Here is a 21117-nt window from a genome sequence, read left to right on the forward strand (position 1 = left end):
TACTGAAAACATAAAACATGGACTGTCGGTGGTTGGAGAAGGGTAAATAGTCTGATGAGTCAACTTTCTCCTTGTTTTCAACAACATGCCGGGTCAGTGTTCGAAGTGAAAAAAAAAAAAAAAAAAAAAAAAACAGAGGCGGTATGTTTTATTATGATTTTGACTCAACATAGCGGCTATTTAAATATTGTCTTGATCACTGAAAAACCAGTAACCAGAGGTGGTATGTAGTGATGTGAGGCGGAAAATTTTCCATTTGGGAAAATTTTCCGATATATTTTTCCGGAAAATTTTCCGTTCTAAAAAAATATCAGTAATCAAGTAACAATTCCTCAGCAATCATGAAATTGATTGAATTCATGTATAGAAATGTTAAAAACTGAAAGATCGTTTAAAGAATCTGAAAATTTTCATGGCTCAAGACAATTTTCAGTACTATGTAGGAACAAGTTAAACAATTTTTCATGAATCGAAATATTTTCTGCCTTATATGGAAAAATTGAAGAATTTTTTAGGAGTCTGAAAGTTTTCATAGATCGGAATTTTCATAGATCGGAAAATTTTCATCACGATGTAGAAACAAGTGGAAAACAGTTTTCATAGGCCTGACAATTTTGGATATTATGTATAGTGATGTTAGGTGGAAAATTTTCCACTATATTTAACTCCACATAGAGCTACAAAATTGAATTTCAGTAGAGGAAAGTTAGTCAGCAACAAATTATAATCTTCCAATTAGCTTTCGGAAACCGGAAAATTTTGTATTTCAAGTTGGGAAATAAAATTTTACACAGTGTTTCTCTCTCTCTATAGAAGAAAATTTTTCACCTCACATCACGGTTAAACAACGATGTAGGAATAAGTGGACTATTCTTTTACGAATCGGAAAATTTTAATCACTGTACAGGACAGACAATTTTTCGATTCATGGAAAATTGTTCCACTTGTTCCTACATAGTACTGAAAATTATCTAAGCCATGAAAATTTTCAGATTCTTTATACGATCTTTCACTGTTTAACATTTCTATATATGAATTCAATCAATTTTATGAATACTGACGAATTGTTACTTGATCATTGATACTTGTTAAGAACGGAAAAATTTCCGGAAAATATAGAAGAAAATTCTCCACCTCACATCACGGCTAAACAACGATGTAGGAATAAGTGGAGTATATTTTTACGAATCGGAAAATTTTCCGTTTCAAAATTTCCCGGAAAACTTTCATCACTGTATAGGACACAATTTTTCGATTCATGAAAAATTGTTCCACTTGTTCCTACATAATACTGAAAATTGTCTAAGCCATGAAAGTTTTCAGATTCTTTAAACTATCTTTCAGTTTTTAACATTTCTATATATGAATGCAATCAATTTTGTGAATACTGACAAATTGTTACTTAATCACTGATATTTGTTAAGAACGGAAAAATTTCCGGAAAAATATAGAAGAAAATTTCCGAACTCACATCTCAACTAAACAACGATGTAGGAATAAGTGGAATATATTTTTATGAATCGGAAAATTTTCATCACTGTACAGGACAGACTATTTTTCGATCAATGAAAAATTGTTCCACTAGTTCTTACATCGTACTGAAAATTGTCTAAGCCATGAAACTTTTTAGATTCTTTAAACGATCTTTCACTTTTTAACATTTCTATATATGAATTCAGTCAATTTTGTGAATACTGACGAATTGTTACTTAATCACTGATATTTGTTAAGAACGGAAAATTTTCCGGTAAAATATAGAAGAAAATTTTCCACCTCACATCTCGACTAAACAACGATGTAGGAATAAGTGGAGTATGTTTTTATCAATCGGAAAATTTTCATTGTACAGGACAAACAATTTTTCAATTCATGGAAAATTGTTCCACTAGTTCTTACATCGTACTGAAAATTGTCTGAGCCATGAAAATTTTCAGATTCTTTCAGTGATCTTTCACTTTTTAACGTTTCTATATATGAATTCAATCAATTTTATGAATACTGACGAATTGTTACTTAGTCACTGATATTTGTTAAGAACGGAAAATTTTCCGGAAAAATATATAAGAAAATTTTCCACCTCACATCTCGACTAAACAACGATGTAGGAATAAGTGGAGTATGTTTTTATCAATCGGAAAATTTTCCGGGAAAATTTTCCAGAAAATTTTCCGGAAAATTTTCATCACTGGTGGTATGGCACACCACCGTATATCGTCTCACTTCGACCACTGTGCGGGGTTGTATATCAAATGGCAGACGCCCACTCCAGACTGCTTACTTTCCTTCTGTCAAACAAGGCGATGGCTCTGTATTAGTGTGTTAAGTCAATTTAATGGTATTTCGTTGGTCCTGCTCTTACTCTCAAAGGAGAAATTATAGCCAGCAACTACAGTATGTGAGTATTTTAGGTGACCAGATGCAACGACACAGTCTTCTAATTTTACAATGGGTCAATACACATAGGTATGTTTGAGGTGTTCAGGTATGTCAGGTGTAGTTTAAGGAATATCGGAACGCACTTAAACACGTTACCTAGCCCGCTGAATCCCATTGACTTGAACATTATCGAACACCTATGGTCCAGGTTTAGAGCAGCGGAAATTTTAAAAGAGATAGAAGACAAATTTCGATCCCATAAAACTATTCATATTACTCAACCAGTCCTTACTAAATTTTTTAAATAATATCGATTACGTTAACACTAAACTTCTTCCCTCCGCGCTTACAGCTGAAAATGTAATGTCCTTGAAAATTGAACACTGCAATATTAGGATTAACAATTATTTACAAATATGCAGTGTGACATGCTGCAAATAATTACTGAATGAAAAGACACGGAGTTCTTATTTAAATTTAAATTGCGTCTACACATCCTTTCATCTATATGAAAAAATATTCAATTTGTTTTTCCTCAACTTCCAAGTTTTACACAATCTTATCTATAATGAAAACGATAAGACTTTATGAAAGAACTCCGCTTAAACAGCAAAGATTTCACGTTCTATAGTTGACATATCATTTTCAAAATTTTGGATATAATAATAATAAAGTATGATTTACAAATTTCCTGGTCTACATAATATGATACGTAAGTTTCGTCAAATTTTACAACATAATTGTACAGAATATTACTTTTACACTTGGTAGATACGTCTCGCACAATCATGTATATATTACAAATCTTAAAGCAGCCGTCTGCGTTCCCCCAATAAGAGGACATGTCTCTGATTTCCTGAAAACCTACCCAGACCATCTTTAGGACCTGAAAAAGAAGACATGTCCGAAGTGGCGTAACTAAAGGTTTGGGAACCTTCCCGCGGACTGCGTGAAGTGGGGACCCTTCTCTACATCTCACTTCACGATTTGGGGGCCCCTGATGGCTTGAGGCTCCCCGCAATGCGAGGTCTGCGGGGCAATTATTTACGCCGCTGCATGTCCGGGTAAAAGAGGACATCTGGTAATACTGACATCATAAGTATCTCCGACAGGAATGTACGCAGGATTCTTTTTTTTAGAGGGGTCTAAAGGTTTTGGGCAGGACAAAAATTTAATAGTAGGATAAATTATAAAATTTGTAAAATCATCCCTAAAATTAGAGTAAATTATCAAAAAGTTAGGATTTCGGGAATTCAGATCCCCAAGACTTACTCCTGTATATGTCCGTGCAATTAGGAAAGAGTTTTTCAGACGATTTTCTCAAAAACTAGTAAGGCAATTTTCTCATATTTCATAAATAAATATTTCATTAATAATCCTATCATGTTACGCATATCACGTATGAAAATATCCACATGGAGAAGTTCAGAAGTTAGGGGTGAGTTTTCTTCGGACGAAATTTTCCGGAAATGCTTTACAATTTTGTCCGTATTTCACAAATAAATGTGGGGGACACGGTGGCTGAGTGGCAGAGCGCCTATCTCTGGTGCGTGGGGTCTCTGGTTCGATACCCGGCCATGTAGGTTTTTAGTGGATGTCCGTGGGTTTTCTCGAGATACTTCCGTTTCCTTCCACTTTCTCATCCCACCAATTCTTCCATAATCATTCACTTGCCTTAATCATCGTCTCCCTTAGCCTAAATGACATAATCGTAAAATGTTAAACTGAAACATTTTATTTGTTTCACAAATAAATGTTTCGGTAACTTTAAAAAAATGCTACATAATATGATTTAGTTCAAAAAAATTTCAGCAAGAAAGTTTAGTGCGGTGGTCCGGCCCTTATATTTCATAAAGTCAGTTATATTATTTTATACAATCATTCTGACACTTTTTTATTATTATTATTATTATTACGAAACTTTCAAAATCCATTGCTAACACGTATAATTTAAACAATCGCATATGCATATTCTATTCAAAAGCATTAATATTTAAAACAGAATTACGATAACTACCCAATGGTAGTTACAAACAAAATCAAAGGAAACTAGAAAGTAAATTATCATTGTTTTTATATACCACTAAGAAAGTTTCAGAAAAATGGCCCCATTTCACGCTCTGAAAATATGACAACATTATACGTATCTACATACATATGTTTGGAAATGTTTATAGTGTAATTTGCACAAAGTAAGTTAATGAATAACATACATACACTATGTGTATTACCTTTTCACAATTAAAAAAAATGCATTTTTGTGGGATAGTATCTTCTGCCCTTTGTGGCAATGGAGGGTATAACAAAATAAGTTAACATAATAATTTAATTGGCCTTATTAAAACATTTAAAGCTATGAGTGTTGGTAAAGTAACAAAATATACTACATTTTGCAAAAATAGTTTACACAATACGAATAGTGCAGTAAGCAGGGAAAACAGAAAAAAACTGTTGTATGTTAAGTTCCACATACTAGAAATATAAAAACCACTTGAATGTTTGAAACTCATTGAAGGTGTGTAGCATAGTATTACGGTTTTAGATCTAGTTTCATCCTGTTAGAGATTTTTTCTTACTTTTTTTTATTAAGAAAATAGGCCTCTAAGGGAACAAGTATGGTTCTAGATCAAAAGTAAAGGTGTTATGGAAACAAGCTTACAACTATATACAGAAGGAATTGAAACGAACGTAGAGTTTTTACCATTTGACTCAACCAATATTTGTGTGTCTGTCTGTCCGTCTAAATAATCTATCAAGAATGAGGAAGCAAAAGGTGATAAAGGGGATCCATGTTGCTAATTTTCATATACAGAAACTATTTTTTGGTATACGTAAAAAAAATTTGAATTCGATAAGACATAGTGTATACTTTCTTTAGGGTATCCCAATAGTTGCGGCTGAAACTGGTCAAGGGTAAAAGAGGATAAGTTTGGTAAAAAAAAAAAAAAAAAAAAAAAAAAAAAAAAAAAAAAAAAGAGGGGTAAGTTTCTCCAAATCTCGAAGTTTCATTATTGAAATAAGGTGATATTGAGAAAATAATTGTCTCTGATAATTTTCACAAAAATGATTCACTCTTGATGCAATATGATGTTATGCTTTCTTTTAGGCTTCCCATTCACTTCACTACATGCACTGTAAAAAATTTCATAGGTAAATTTACAAAAAAACGGTGGCAATCCGTTTGCCACGCCTCTATGTAAATCAATTTACGCCTATAAAGTAAAATTACTAATATGAAATGGTGTAAAATTACATTTTTATATTTCTTATAAATTTACTGTAAATTTGTAAAAAGACCCAGCAAAGTTTGTAATTTAATCTAAGGAAATGTATATCAACTTACAAAATGAAGGGTAAATGTTTTTACATTGATGTTTGGCAATTTAATTACATTTTTTTTTTCAGTGTGGGGTTAAAGTTTCAAAAATTTAAGAGTGAATTAGCAATTAAAAAGTACACGTGTTCCACGATAGAATACTTGTCAATCTCTCTCTGTCTGTCTGTCTCTTTCCCTCTCTCTTTATGATTTTGTAAAACTACGGGTCACGCTTCCTTTGAGGTTTTCCAATTAGTCCCCCTGGATACAGTTAAAATTGATAAACAATAAGGGGTGGATTTACTTTATCGATCAAAAATTATATTCCACAATAACTTCTGCACAGAAATATTCGGTTTCTGTGGAATACTGTATGTATCTGAGGCTTTCCAATTCTATTTATATTTGGGTATAGAATCAGCCAAGGATAAAGGAATGAATTTAATTTGATATGCTAATTCAACTACTTTGTCTTTCAAGAGAGAGAAATGACGCAAGGGATAGTTCCGTACTTCTTCAACCAGAGCTTGATCTTGGGCATTTGATGATGCCTGCAGTCTTCCATTCCTAAGTTTTGAGCCAGTTCATTCTCTGTCCCTCTGCTTTAAGTGACGATCCAGCCACTTCCCCACAATTTCTCACCACCAACAGCATGGCCAATAAATAATCTTACCTTTTTGAGCAGCATTCAAATCTAAAGGGCCTAAGGAGATCAGACATCCCAGTTTAGTCGTTGTCCCGATTTTTTTAATTCTAAAACAGGACGCCTAAATATCCTGTTTTTAACCAAAAATGAACTAAGTGCGCAATAAGTGTTATTTAAAATATAAATAATCAGAGCAAATTTTACATTATTTCGCTAAAATGACTATGTATATACTTGTTTTTCGTACAAACACTCATTGGGAAGTGTTTGACCATGTAGCCCTTCTACTAGTCCAGTGGCGAGCGCTTGTGCCTTTGGTGCACGTGGCCACAGATTCCATTCTCAGGGGAGATAACAAAAGTTAATTTTATAATCACTTACTTTCGCCAATCATTCATTTCTTGGTCATAACCGTTGGACATTAAACAAAAAAATCCTTTTAGACCATCCCTGAAATTTTAAATGTTCTGGAATGTTTGGAACTTTTTGCACTGCTTGTCTATTTTCTAACTTGTAAATATTGCTGGCGCTCAATGTAATCTGTGAATTAGATGGCGCTCAATTAGAGGGACCCCTTACCCTTTTCCAGATTTATATGCGTTCTGTTTTTGCAAGTTGGGGATCAGACAAGTTGACCGAGAGTTACCAAATTTTGGTCACGGATACCTTAGTCCAGACCCCAGACCAAGGCGTAGCGTTTTTGTCAAAATTCGAACCAGGGGGTCTTAGGGGGCGTGTAACGGGACATGTAAAAGTAGTAGAAAACGACCGATATTAGCTTACACCAAAATACAAATTGCTGAGCAAAGCAACGTTTATTATTTTTATATAAACGTTGCTTTGCTCAGCAATTTGTATTTTGGTGTAAGTTATGCAATACAGCAAAGCTAGTATGAATCAGTTGGTTACCGATATTAGCGTCTAATTCATAGTTTTCGCGGTCGATGAGATCAATGGTGAAGCTCCGATCGCATTAACTTCCACATTCATCCTATTCAGCTGCGGGCCCGTGGTCACCGGGGGGTGGATACCGAGACATGTAAAAGTAATCCAAAATGACCGATATTAGTGTCAAATCCATAGTTTTCGCGGTCACTGAGATCAATGGTAACACTTTCATTAGCGATGACTTGTAAATTCAGCTACCATTGTATGCGGGCAGGGGGTCAGCGGGGGTTCATGTAAAAATAGCCCAAAATGTCCGATATTAGTGCCAAATCCATAGTTTTCGCGCTCGCTGAAATGAATGGTGATACTTCCACAGGCGTTGACTACCAAATATAGCCCCCATGCGAAGAATGGGTATATTCAGCTAGTATTGTAATACAGGCCCGCAGCCAGACCAAAAATTTAGGGGGGCCGGTAGAAGTTACGGGGGCCCGACCCAATCATATTATACTTCATCACCATATTATAGTTCATTTGCAAGCCTACCGTGAAATTTTATGGGGGCCCGGCCCCCCTTTGCCCCCCGTGGATACGGACCTGTTGTAATATAACAGATATATGATAGAATTTTATGGTTATGACATTTAGACTAAGGAAGATACAGCAAATTGATAATGAACTTGAAAATAATTGTTACAACGATAAAGTGAAAAAAATCACAGTACACTCTCAGTCTTAAAACTAGATCCAGAAGACCTAAGTTTGATTTCGGTGGGAGCTCATTTAGAGCAATGAAAGGGACGCAAAACTCCCAATCAATCAACCCACCAGTCTTACAGCTCATAAGATTGAGGGAAGATGATTTATTTCTGATCTGTGAAAGGTTACAATTAATCTAAAAATCCGAAATTTCGCAATGGTTGTAACTTCAACGTAATCCCAAAAATAGATAAAAGTCACAAATCTGGATATAAAAGTTGATATTTGAACCATTGATCCACAATTAAAACTACGGATTTTTAGCTTTGAAAAATCCTTAAACATATTCTAAAAATCATGAAATAGTATAAATAATTCCTTTTAAAACATTCACTAGGTAATTTTTTAAAAGCCAGACACAAATAAGTGGAAATTTCCATTCTTTACACGGGAAGAAGAAGTTTATGGAGACATTATTTACGAAACATTTAAACCCTTTACCCCAATAGGGTACGCATTTCAATCAAAGTGAAATGATAAATCCCAAGTCAATTTAAGTGTTAATTATGTTCAAGACACGTTTTAAAAAAGTAAAAACGTTTCCACACTTTGGGCATTTTATGAATGCAAAAAGGGAAATTAAGATTCGTAGCAATTGCCCATCTTTCTCGTTTAGAGGCGGAATTTTCGATAACGATAGAGTACGTGGCCACTTATTTGTAATAATGAGTTTATATGCAAATTTTCATCTTCCCATCATGAGGGGTTCGTGAGAGTATTTTGGCGTACAATTTTAATCCTCTGATTAGGATTTCATTGTAATGAAAGTAACATAATAAAGATCCGGCCCGAGCTAAGGCATGATCGAGTAAGTTATGAGGAGTGTGAAGTTTAGTATTGAAGGTCAATCCACCTTAATCGTCAGCAAAAATTAAAGCTCATGTGAAGATTTTAGACGCGTAAGAAATAGTCGAATGGTAGAAGTGAATCATCTCTTAATCGGGTATTTATGTGTTCAACATTCTGTTGTTTCTCTCTCTCTCTCTCTCTCTCTCTCTCTCTCTCGTGTGCATCGAATTCTGTTTCTCACTGACTTCCACAGCTAAACTTTAATCCTCATAACTTCTCTCCCCATGTGCATTTCACCTGAAATTTTATACTATATAGGTTTAGTTGAACAGCCTCTAAATTTTGTCCAAGTTTGGTCAGATTCACAGCGGGTGCCAGCCAGTTGACCATTTCCTTTACTAGGAAATGGTTCATCCGTTTTCCCGCGATGGTCGGACAGACAACCTCGATGTCACTTTTATATGCTGACTGTATATTTAGAACCTACCTCCTTTTTCCTTTAAAAGCAGAATTTTGAAAACGATGGAACATGTACTCACGTTTTTTTTTTAATAAACTTTTTTCATACCAAATTTCCCTTTGTAACATAAGGCACTGTTCTTTATTAGTACATAATTGATTAAAAACATACGTTTCCACAAACTCAGGGGGATAACTTATCCCCTGACCAACCGAAATGACGCCTCTGGTACGAAGTAAGAACACTAACCCATTCATTTACGCACGCACAGTAGTTAAAACAATATGAAAAATCCTCGGTGTGATAAAGAAATGAGCAAAAATTGAAGTTGGGTGTTTACCTCGTTATTGATCTGATTAGCAGTGGTAACATAATGGAATAGTTTGAAAATTCGTTTATGTCTAAATGAGACACGAGGAAAGTAATCTGCACGTGATACACCAACAACGATCACCAGGAAAACACACAAGTTAGAGATCTGCAGGAAATTGCCGCTAATGACCTTTTAAGGAAAAGAGAACACGCAGAGCTATCACAAAAATTACATATGTTATACGGTCAGAATAATATACCTAACACGCAGAATATATCCTATGGCTTACCAATCGAGCCAAAGTCAATATATCCGGGACAACAGTTATACCATCATACCTATCTTATGCAGATGCAACCTGTTACACAACCAATGAACAGCTATATACCTGGAGGATATCAATAACAAAGTAATCCTTCCATGGCAATTCCTCAACCCAACCCTCAAGAATTTCAAACCTCAAGTCAGGAACCTAAGACCGTTCCCCACCAAGAGCAAAATCCTCCACAAAGTGACCTCTCCACCTTGGCCAATAAAATGGCAGAATTGTCGGTGGTGATAGCCCAGACGAATTACAAAAGCCAGACGAGAAATAGGAAACAGGGAAACAGGAGGAGAAATAACAACAACGATGGGAAGAACAATCAGCAGGCTACGGAAGACCAAATTTTGGTGTGCGCAATATGCTGGAAGCGGGGGCATGGGGCATCTATTTGCTACAAGCGTCAAAAAAACGCATAAGGCAGCCCCTTGACAATCATCTTTTTTTTTTTTTAATTTCAATATTCGTTCTTCGAATAGAATAATTAGTCACATTATTGCTCAAATAACAAATTTCTTAGAATAATGATTTGAATAACGAATGAAAGAGTGTTCGAATAACCACTTTTTTGAAATTGTTAATCGAATAGAGGAACTATTATGCGAGAAAAGGGGGGAAATTATTAGACTTACTTCCAAATGATGCTATCTATAAGTGCGGACGGTCTTACGGAATGAAGAATGGCTACATACCTTCGACCGTTCATTTGTCCATCTTTCGATAGGTTTCAGAGCAAAACGTTCCAACATAGTGAGAGATAGTTTTCTGATAAGGATTCACCGTCCAAAGAATAACTTCCATCTCCGTCTTTACCCCTATATTACAACTGTCAGTGGCAGAAACTACTATTTCCGATTTCAACATTCATCCTCATGGAGCAAAAAGAAACATATTTTGTATATATATATATATATATATATATATATATATATATATATATATATATATATATTGACTATTTGATTTCATAACTCTTGAACCACTAGACCGATCTCGATTAAATTTTCAACATAGATGAGGTTCGGGCCTGGGGTTGCTTCTATCATTTCACTTTGTCGGTAGAACTTAGGAGAGGAGGAGGGTGGGGATATTTAAAAATGACAAAATGACCGATATCAGTGTCGAATCCATAGTTTTCGAGGTCGCTGAAACGAACAATGACACTTCCGATCTTTAAATCCACATTCAGCCCCAATTGCCCTTTATGTCCAAGAAGAAACTATTCTGCCCGTGTGAAGAAAGGCAATCTCCTAGATATACAACGTAGATAGATGGATGTACAGAGAGAGAAAGACAAAGTGAGTATATCTTTCTCCTTATCTTCCTACTGAAACCAAAATTGATAAATCTAACACTGGTTCCTATAGTTTGGAAGTCTACAGTAGCAGAGACGTTATTTGAGAAGGACAGGGGGCAATTGGGCCACCTGAGTTTGAGATGTATACACATTTTAATCAATAGTATAATAATATACCAATGAAAAACCTGGAACTCTATGTATATCGGAAAGCTGCAAACAGATCCCCAAACAAAAACCTGAAATTATGAACTGAGCCAAAGGTTCGCAAGGTGAAGCCAAACTCACTTATTTCCATTATTTGAATACTTTAACAGCACCTACGTGTATATCGGTACCTAGTAACGTAAATTTGGCTTCTGCAGTGATGATTCGAAAGTTATACAAAAATAGTGGTGATACAAAAATACTGATAAGCGTTGTTGAGAATGATTAATAATTTGCTCCGCGGAGAGGGAAGGAGAGAAATTCGCAACTTATGGGGGGAAATTCCTCTCCCCGAGTCTCTCCTTGATATCATCACTGGGCTTGTGGTCCTTGGAAATCTAAATCGAAACATATATTAATTCAAACGTGATTAAGTGATTGAAGTGCAGGAGGATTTTTGAAGGGCAAGATTCTCTTTAAAACTTTTTTTTTTTTCTTTCTTTTCGGTATTACACGGGTAGCAACTGTGAGAGTGCTTGAACGCTGAAGTAACGCTCGAATGAAGGAGAAGCGACCGTTACCAATTAAGAAAGTTGGATAACAAAAGGCTCCTGTAATGAAAGAGAAAAGAATAGGATAGCTTGAGAGTGAGTGCGCAGAGAACATTATATTGATTATTGCAACCCGTTCATTATAAAAGGAAGTTCGGTGAAATGACATTCAGTGTTCTGTATCAAACTCTACTCTATTAGTTGTTCTATGGTCTCAACAGTACGAGTAACACCAAACTCACATTATGATACTAACAAAATATTAGCATTACTCATTGACACGTTAGTTAGGCAAAGGTATTCGCTGGTATTACTACTACTTTCAACTCCAGGCAATAAAATTAGGCATATGTGGATAACATACATTAATTTAAGACACGTGTGTGCGCACCGAGGAGCACACTCTTAGACCAGTAGCCATGGGTGACCGAAAAAAATTTTCTACGGGGGGGGGACATCTCCCTGGTTACTATATTAGTTTCATAATTTTTATTTGTATTAAGAAAATCTTAAGAAATTTAATACATTTTCGTGAGCCAGGAGCCTCCGCCCCTTCTTCGTGCGGCCATGCCAGTAGCTCCAATCTGAGGAGCGCCCCATTGAGGGGGAGTTAAGAGCGTGCAAATGGTGGCGCAAGCTACTGACAGAAATATTCGTAATTACGAATGTTGTAACAAGAAGGCGTTAAATTTAGTACCGTACAAACGCAAGTTTTGCTGGAAATAAATCTAGACTGCGCGGGACAGTCAAAAAACACAGGTTTCCAGGAGGCGACTTTTTATTTTATATGAGTATGAACAATGAGTATAAGTATGAATAACTTATACTTACAGTACGAAGACGCGATGATTCAACTCAAGTTTAGAATTTACTTATAGGAAGTTAACCAGAAGCGGAGCACGACACATACATCTCCAATTTTGATTTATCTCATTTTGTCCGATTTCTGACTTATACTGTTTCTCCCGCGCAGTCTAGAAATATACGACACGAATCTTGTAAATTAGTGAGAATTATTATTATTGAAGATTTGAGAATTCAATGTTGTATATTTAAAATCACAAAAAGGGTCAGATCAACGACCAGCGAGGAGGAGGCGGAGTGAAGGCGCAAAGTATCCAGGCTTCACGAAGGGAAGCGCTGGTAAATATACTTGAAAATTCACTGCATTACACAATGCAGAACGAACAAAAAAAAAAAAAAAAAAAAATCACTATTTAGTATTTTTGTATAAATTCGTGTGCCCCTTCGTGGCTCGTGGTTAATACGAGTGTTTAATAAGATCAATCTTAGAAGTTCTGTACATAAATAATTTATGTTGAATAGTAGATAATTGTCTTGTACTGAAACTGAATATACAGTATAGTAATTGAATATTATAGTAATAATAGTGGCCATGTTAACTTCATAAATACGAAAATAGAGAAAATATTTTCATTCCGTATTTCTCAAGTATTGAACTAATATTCCAGAGCAGAGAGGGCGCCATGCGTTTGATATTACAACCGCTAGTTTTGAACGACCACAACCACTACGATACATATGGTCGAATATACGAGTGAGGAAGGGGAAAAAAATCAGCGATTTTCAGAAGTTGATATATTTTTATATCAAATGAAAGAAAATAGGTTTAATAAATTAGGGTCTGAAAGCTTTTAGACAGTGATGATTTCAGAGGGAGGGGGCGGAGAAAATGTTCTGAAATCATAACTGCTTTTAGAGTTATAAGCTGCATGAAGTTCAGTTCTTGAAGTGTACTTGTTTGAAACAGGGTTGCCCATTAAACGAGACAGAACTTCCGCAACCAGATACAAGATGAGAGAAATCTTCCAACAGTAATACATTCACTTTCTGAGACAACACCATTTTCACGACACCTTTTGAGACGAGACCAGGGAGGGCGTAAAGTAAGGAAGAAAGCGGGGAGACGCTACACCCCCATTTCCAGAAAATATCTATGGTGTCCCTTAACTTTCTATAAAATTACAATGGGCAACGATAGGCAAGGAGGACGGCGAGACGTCATACATCCCCCTACTCTTTCAGATCTACTTTTAACCCTGACACGAGACAATCTCCCTTGTTTCGTGGCAAACCCTAGCTTGAAAGTTATAGGATCTAGTAAAAGTGACACCAAAATTTACACAGGAATTTGTAAGAATTAAATTTAAATATCCGTATTTAGGAACCATTAAGGCCCTACACAACGGATTTGTGAAGATTGAGTAATCTCTAAAAAATCGTCTTGGCCTTTTCTTCTAAAAGTGCGTTATGTAGTTATGGTATAGTTATGAAACACTGATGCTTATAGACAGAGCTTGTAGCTATATAATTTCTCAAATCGCTTTAGCAAAGCCCAAGTTATCTAAGAAGTCGCTTTTAAAAAAATCGAATATTTTAGAGCTTATCGTTCTGAAACAACAATTTTTATACTCATGGTTATTATAATTCTTATCTTGCATTTGTATGACGAATCATCATAGAAAATTGGATAGTGCTATTTTTCTACACCATATTCTATTTGTTCAATTAGTTACAGCAGTGAAAGGATTTTCACATAGCATTATTCTGCATTTCAGGTTATCAATTTATTTTCTTATTTGTTCGTTCTTCACACTAATTACTACAACTATAAATCTTTAAATATATTTATTTTATCCACGCTATTTATTTTTATTGGTTTCAATGTTTATGTTGTTTCCAACAAAATGCAGCTTCAATCAACATAACCTCCATTTATAATTACTGAGTGTTCTTTGCTTTCAATTTCAAACTTAATTTCATTATATGCCGTCAGCAAAATATTAAAGCGATTCTAGGAACTGGAAATTACACGCAGACAATTTCTCAGTATCAATTGACAAACTGACTAGGATTGTTTATTATGTAAAGCTACACTGCTCAAATATACATAACAGTTTCGTGAACATTTCATTGAAAGTGCACAAGAACGGATGTGATAAAAACGAGAACTCATTTTAATTAAGCTTAATGTTATTAAGAACTTGGTAATAAATTTTTTACGTACCTCATCATCTAAGGTTATTGGAAACTGCGTTATTGGCTTCACAGCCAAATCCTGTAGAGCTGAATCCCGTCTGAAAGGAAGGAAAATATGCATAAGAAATAGAACTTGAATATAATTATAAATATCAACTCAAATAATATATATATCCTTTCGGGGACGAGTGGTTAATATGTGTGCTTCCAAAGTGCATGGCACCCGGTTTGATTCCCGGTGGAAGCGGCTGAAAAGAAATGTTAAACTTTAACAAATACAAATAATGTGCACTACAGGTAAAGTTGAATGAGACGGTCAGCGAGTCACAGGCCTCTTTCTAATACCTAGGTAGAGTAGATAACGCAATTTCTACTTTTACAGAGCAAAAATTAAAATATACCTGTATGGTTTAAAGAAAATGACTCGACCTGATTTTTAAACTGAACCTAAAATGATATTTTATAGTGAGTCGATAATAACAATTTGACTAACGATTAATACCGTAATAATTTAAGTCATATATTCATAATTCGCATTTAGTGACTTCAAAGTTCAAATAAAATATATTTTTACAGTAGATTTTCACTAATTGGACAGGTAATCGCTTTTATAATAATTTTAAAATCTTGAATCTAATGAAACTATTTTCAAACACATCCGTCCATGGAGTCACAAGAAAAAAAAATATCTCAAAGTTGGAATATTTACATTTATTTATATTCCAAATTTTAGATCACTATTCTAAACTACGGACGCGTTTGTCTAAAAACAGTTCCTTTGTCTTCAGCATCCTCAAAGCAATTAGAGATGTACACTAACTTTTTTTTTTTCATTGTCATAAGTAGTACTAAAAAGATTCCATATTTAAGGTCATTTTTCTAGCGACTCCACAGCTGGATATATTTTGAATTAGTTTCATTGGATTCAGTATCGTCAAAGTAATATATATAAAAACGGATTTAGAAATTTATCGAAGTGTGAACCGAACTTTTTACCGTAAATATCATCGTTAGTTCTTTATTAAATATAAACTATTAGAGCTTCTAATTAAATATGATTTAACCTATAATATACAACGGGCCGAAAGGTTGAGCGGAAATAATAATAATAAAACAACTTGCCGTAATGGCCCAATTTGTGGGGCTGAGCCGCTCTGCGCCATCTGTTAGCGACTGGTGGAACTACGTCCAGCCTTGCAAGGAGCGCGTGCTCAGCGCACAGCGTTGCCCTATCGCTAACCGGCGTATCAGGAGCTTTCTAGACGACGTCTTTTATTCACGTGACTCCCCAGTTTTGCCTCACGACGCTGGATGGACGCCGAAAATTGGGGAAGCACCGGCCGGGAACAGAACCCGGGACCACGTGGGTATGAATCCAACGCTCTAACCACTAGACTACCGTGTCCTTAAAATAATAATAATAATAATAATAATAATAATAATAATAATAATAATAATAATAATAAAATAATAATAATAATAATAATAATAATAATAATAATAATAATAATAATAAAATAATAATAATAATAATAATAATAATAATAATAATAATAATAATAATAAAATAATAATAATAATAATAATAATAATAATAATAATAATAATAATAATAATAATAATAATAATAATAATAATAATAATAATATACTCCGCACAAATAAAACGGAAAATCCGCGCGCGAGTAATAGTAAGTTTGCTGATTCACGTAAGCAACACGAATTAAAAAGGATAACAGTATGAATTCCATAAATCCATGAAACAAACATACTTAAAAAATCAAAGAGTACAACACCAGATAAACGATTCTGCGTTCAGCCTAAGAGTTTTGTTGCGTGTTGCTCTCTCTTTTGCTTTAATTCCTTTTGTAAAATATTAGTGAATCCTGTTGCACTTCTATATTTCTGATGAGCACATTTTTTTTTTTCAATACGTCAAAAAAACTATTCTGAAGCCAAAATCTTTCGTGCTAAACAATGCTTCAGCACATAACACGCAACTTGTTATAATTTCACGTCCTGTGACCACAGCGAACGCGTATTTCACAAAGTACCGTAAATACTTGTACTTTTTTTTTGTGCCGAAATGTGACGAGAATAATTCTCATACTATCTTATTTCTTCCAGTTCATAAAATGCCTCTTAACATTTGCAAGCTATTCCTCCAATTATATTCAGTAACAATGAAGCCTAATTTGTATGAAACTTCTTACACCTTTTATACAACCTTCAAATTCTGTTATGAATACATAATGATAATATGTAAGCATTACAGCGATTATAATCACAACAGCAATTAACGCAAAGAGCAATTAAAAATAACAGCATCACGTAATTTTCTACAGGAAGTTGCTGCTTATTCTTTATTGATATTCTATACGTTGATAACGACAGTTCACTATGCTGTATCTTTTTCACAAATGTACAGTTTCTTTTGCTAATTCTTTAAGAGATATAGTCATGTTCAAAACAAAATTTGGAACACCGATTTATTTCTTCAAACCAGACGCGTTGTTTGGGAGAGGCAAAGAGGAGAACCCTGAGTTTAAGGAAACCCTTTCTTTTTAATAAATTGTATATTATTATATTAATAAAAAACTATTATGTTGGTGGACCGTTTTCCCGCCCTTCCTGCTAAGCACTGAAAACGTCTTCGATGGTTTCGTCAGGAACTGCAATGCCGTGGTGACTGGGAAAGCCATCCAATGATGTGATGTGAATAGTTCGTGTGTTCAGACTCATCAGATATGTCACCACATTATAAAAAATTAAAAATGGCAAATTCATTCTCCAGATATAATCTTTATGAAAAGACAACCAATACAATCTCCTACGGTACAGTCCGTAGCAAAAAAAAAAAAAAAAAAAAAAACCTGCAACATGAGCATGTAAGTTTATTGTGAAAAGACAAAGTCTTTTGCTCCAAAATAAGTGTGCAGGGGAGGACGCCGAGGTTTCTCCTGACGTGATTCGTGCCACTTAGACGTTATGTTGATTCCCTGCGTTGTTAGGTGTAGTTTGACAATAAACTTACATGCTCATGTTGCAGGGTTTTTTTTTGCTGCGGACCTGTACATATACAGTGTATAAATAAACAAACAATTTGTTCGAGTAGAATAACAAATATCAGTTATTATTGATTAAGAATGCCATACTCTTAGCGACGTAAAAATTCGTGTTCTTTCTCGATTTTATCGAGAACTACACATCAGAATTAATCTTCAAGCATGCTATTTTCTTCGCCTCGATCGAACATTAAACCAGTGGCAACTCTTAAGTGAAGTGACATTAGTACATATATATATATATATATATATATATATATATATATATAAAACTTTATCGCTAGAAACTAACGGAACAAAGCTTCCCTGACGTTCTGGTACTTGCATACAATAGTAAGGGCATTAGGTAAGTGTTCTATCCTTATCTTCCAGTAAAAAAACTGTAATTTTCACCTACATGACTTCCCTTAAGAGTCGCTACTGCATTAAAGTGTAAGAATTAATAATAATTTTGAGTTACATCTTATTAACCATACTGTATAACGACTTCATAGTGTCAAAACCAACACCTTGATAAGAAGTATATTATACTTCTGGATCTGTTTCATCCTAATAAGTTCTTGTACAGCATCTACTTTCAGATTTAGAAAAAAAGATTTTTCTCGAAAACCACACATAAGCATCTATACTGACCGACTGTTAGGTTTCATTTTCGGATTTTTATCGTCATGCGCTTATAAAAATGTCGAATTTAGGTTTGTTTATAAGGAATATTACATTCAAATTTTAAGAAAACGTGCATAAAAACTAATTCTATGGCCTACGGAACCCGGAGGTTCAATGCCACGTTCACAAAAGCTCTCCGCTGACTTCTATCCTTATCTAACCGGATCCAATTTCTACTTTGCATTTTTATTTCTGTGAGATCCATCACAATATTGTCTTCCTATCTACGCGTAGGTCTCCCTAATGGTCGTTTTCCGATTGGATTGCCAGTAGGGCTGTGAGATATGTCGATATATCGATATCGTCGATATCGATATCAGCTTATATCGATAATCGATATCGTAAAAATATCGGCGTTGATATATCGATATCCGATATCGTCGATATTCGATATCGATATCCTTGATATTCGATATCGATATTTAATATTGATATCAATGTGGTCGATGTCAATATTCGATATTGGTGTTTCACATTGTCTCGAAAAAATTGCGGGCGGCTTTACATCTATAACATTTTTTGGCTCGCGATAGCAGCTACATTTGCATTTCTTAACCGAATGAAACCAGACTGCACGATACTCGTATGAGGCAGAAAAATGCCCAGTTCCATGAGTCAAATTAATGTAGGGTTTGGGTACTATGCCCCCCAACATTCTATGTTAATATTTAATTTTTGCTGTTGACTGCAATTCTTAACCGAATGAAACCAAATTTACACAGGATTAAAAATTCAGTTCCTTTTGAAGATATGCCAAATCAGTGGTGGGATAAGGATGTTTCTACGTCTACTTAATCCACCTAAATATTGTATATTTAACTTGTATTATCGGCTGCACTTCTTCACCGAATCAAACCAAACTTTGTGCAAAAATTGTATGGGACAGAAATTCTGTCCCTTTCGAAGTTAGAGTCAAAGCAGTGCAGAGCCGGGAGCTATGCCCTCCAAAATATTTCTCATCATTAACATGGCTGCATTCTTTAACCGAGTCAACTTGATATCCAGACTACAATTAATGTTTGTGCTGTATTGCCATTGCGAGTGAAGAATCAAATGCCAGTGCTAATATTTGCTTAAATCTAAACAGACAGGGAAACAAGAATTTACTCGTTTTTTGTACAAAGTAATTATTTTCCGTTTATTTGTATGTGGTTACTTGATGTAAGTTGAGCCACATAACTCAGCCCACTAAAATAAACAAAAGCCTCCATTCTGTCATTTCACTACCCAGACCTACATATTCTGTTTACGTAGTATCAACACTTCCCTATTTCTTTGGATTTGCTTAAGTATTAGAATATGCGTTATTAGGTGCACTATTATTAGGAATGACTTAGAACCTTTTTAAATTGATTTCATAAGCAAAACTGAATAATTGTATAAGACGTAGACTTTAGCCTAAATTTAATGAAAACATCAACACTTTTAAACATGAGTTTGCACAAAACCAATAACAAGAAACCTCTCCAGTTCACGTGGGAGATGTCACGTCTTTGCGTAAAGCTCTTTAATACAAAAGATTACCAATTTAATAATAACATGAAAACGATCTCGATTGATCACGTGTTTTTTTTTTTTTTAAATTGAATATTAAAATAGAATACTATAAAAGAATAAATGTTAAATTTATAAAGTCAACGGATTAACTTAGAACAACACAAACACAAACATCACACACAGAGAAAAAAATGAACAATAATTGTCTTGTTTAGAAATATGCCTATTAGGACTGAGTTTTCAACTAGAAATGTATGTTACTTTAAAGTTCATGATACTGTTATTTAGGAACGAGCTTTTTATTCATGGGAAGAAAATCAGTTCTTTCGCATGTTCTGCACTAAGTGAAGTATGAGCATAAGTTACGATATCCCATCCACAACTAAATACTCTTTCCAATAGAAGGTTGGTACCCTACACAAATACTTACGAGCCAGAGGAGCTATTTTGGAAAGTCACTGTCATGAGATTTCCTCCAGTGAAAGAGGTTTTCTTCCATATCTGTACGCACTGGCGTCTGCAGGTAATTTTTTTGGGGGGGGAGGGGACATCAAAGAAAGTGATTTAAATGGTACTACCTAGTACAACCTGTTTATTAACTTCGATTCTATTTGTTACCTTTCCGCTTACTTTCACGGATTCCCTAAGGTATATCAAGAACTCGATTACAATCGTAGGGCCCGCGGTGGCTCAGTGGTAGAGCGTTCACCTCTGTTGCTTGGGGTTCCGGGTTCGATCCCAGCCCCGCCAAGTGAACTTTGTGGTGGACAAACACCGTGTGCGTGGGTTTTCTCGGGGTTCTCCCGTTTCCTCCCACTTTCTTCATTCCACCATTTCATTCATTACTCATCATCACAGTCTCCTTTAGCCTCACCGGCATAACTGTGGGACGTAAAACTCAAAGCTTTCATTTCATTTCATTTTTCGATTACAATCGTTTCACAGCCTGAATATTATATTCCAAATAAATATATCCTGTCGTTAGTAAATAAATTAAATTACAATTCAAATTGGAGCGACGCATCC

The 21117-nt window shown here is 34.9% G+C and overlaps 1 protein-coding gene across 9 annotated transcripts in view; it reads right to left on the reverse strand.

Moving 5' to 3' along the window:
* The window catches only part of LOC145673181 (multiple PDZ domain protein-like), an 817414-nt gene that overhangs the window by 76535 nt on the left and 719762 nt on the right, over window positions 1–21117 (reverse strand). For all 9 annotated transcript variants that reach the window (XM_081742643.1, XM_081742640.1, XM_081742641.1 and 6 more), the window contains one exon: window positions 14893–14962. In XM_081742643.1, coding sequence (XP_081598769.1) covers window positions 14893–14962 — 70 coding nt within the window. The remainder of the gene's footprint in view (window positions 1–14892; window positions 14963–21117) is intronic.

This window comes from Thermobia domestica, chromosome 16, assembly GCF_964235325.1.
Source record: "Thermobia domestica chromosome 16, izTheDome1.hap1.1, whole genome shotgun sequence".
Taxonomy (NCBI): domain Eukaryota; kingdom Metazoa; phylum Arthropoda; class Insecta; order Zygentoma; family Lepismatidae; genus Thermobia; species Thermobia domestica.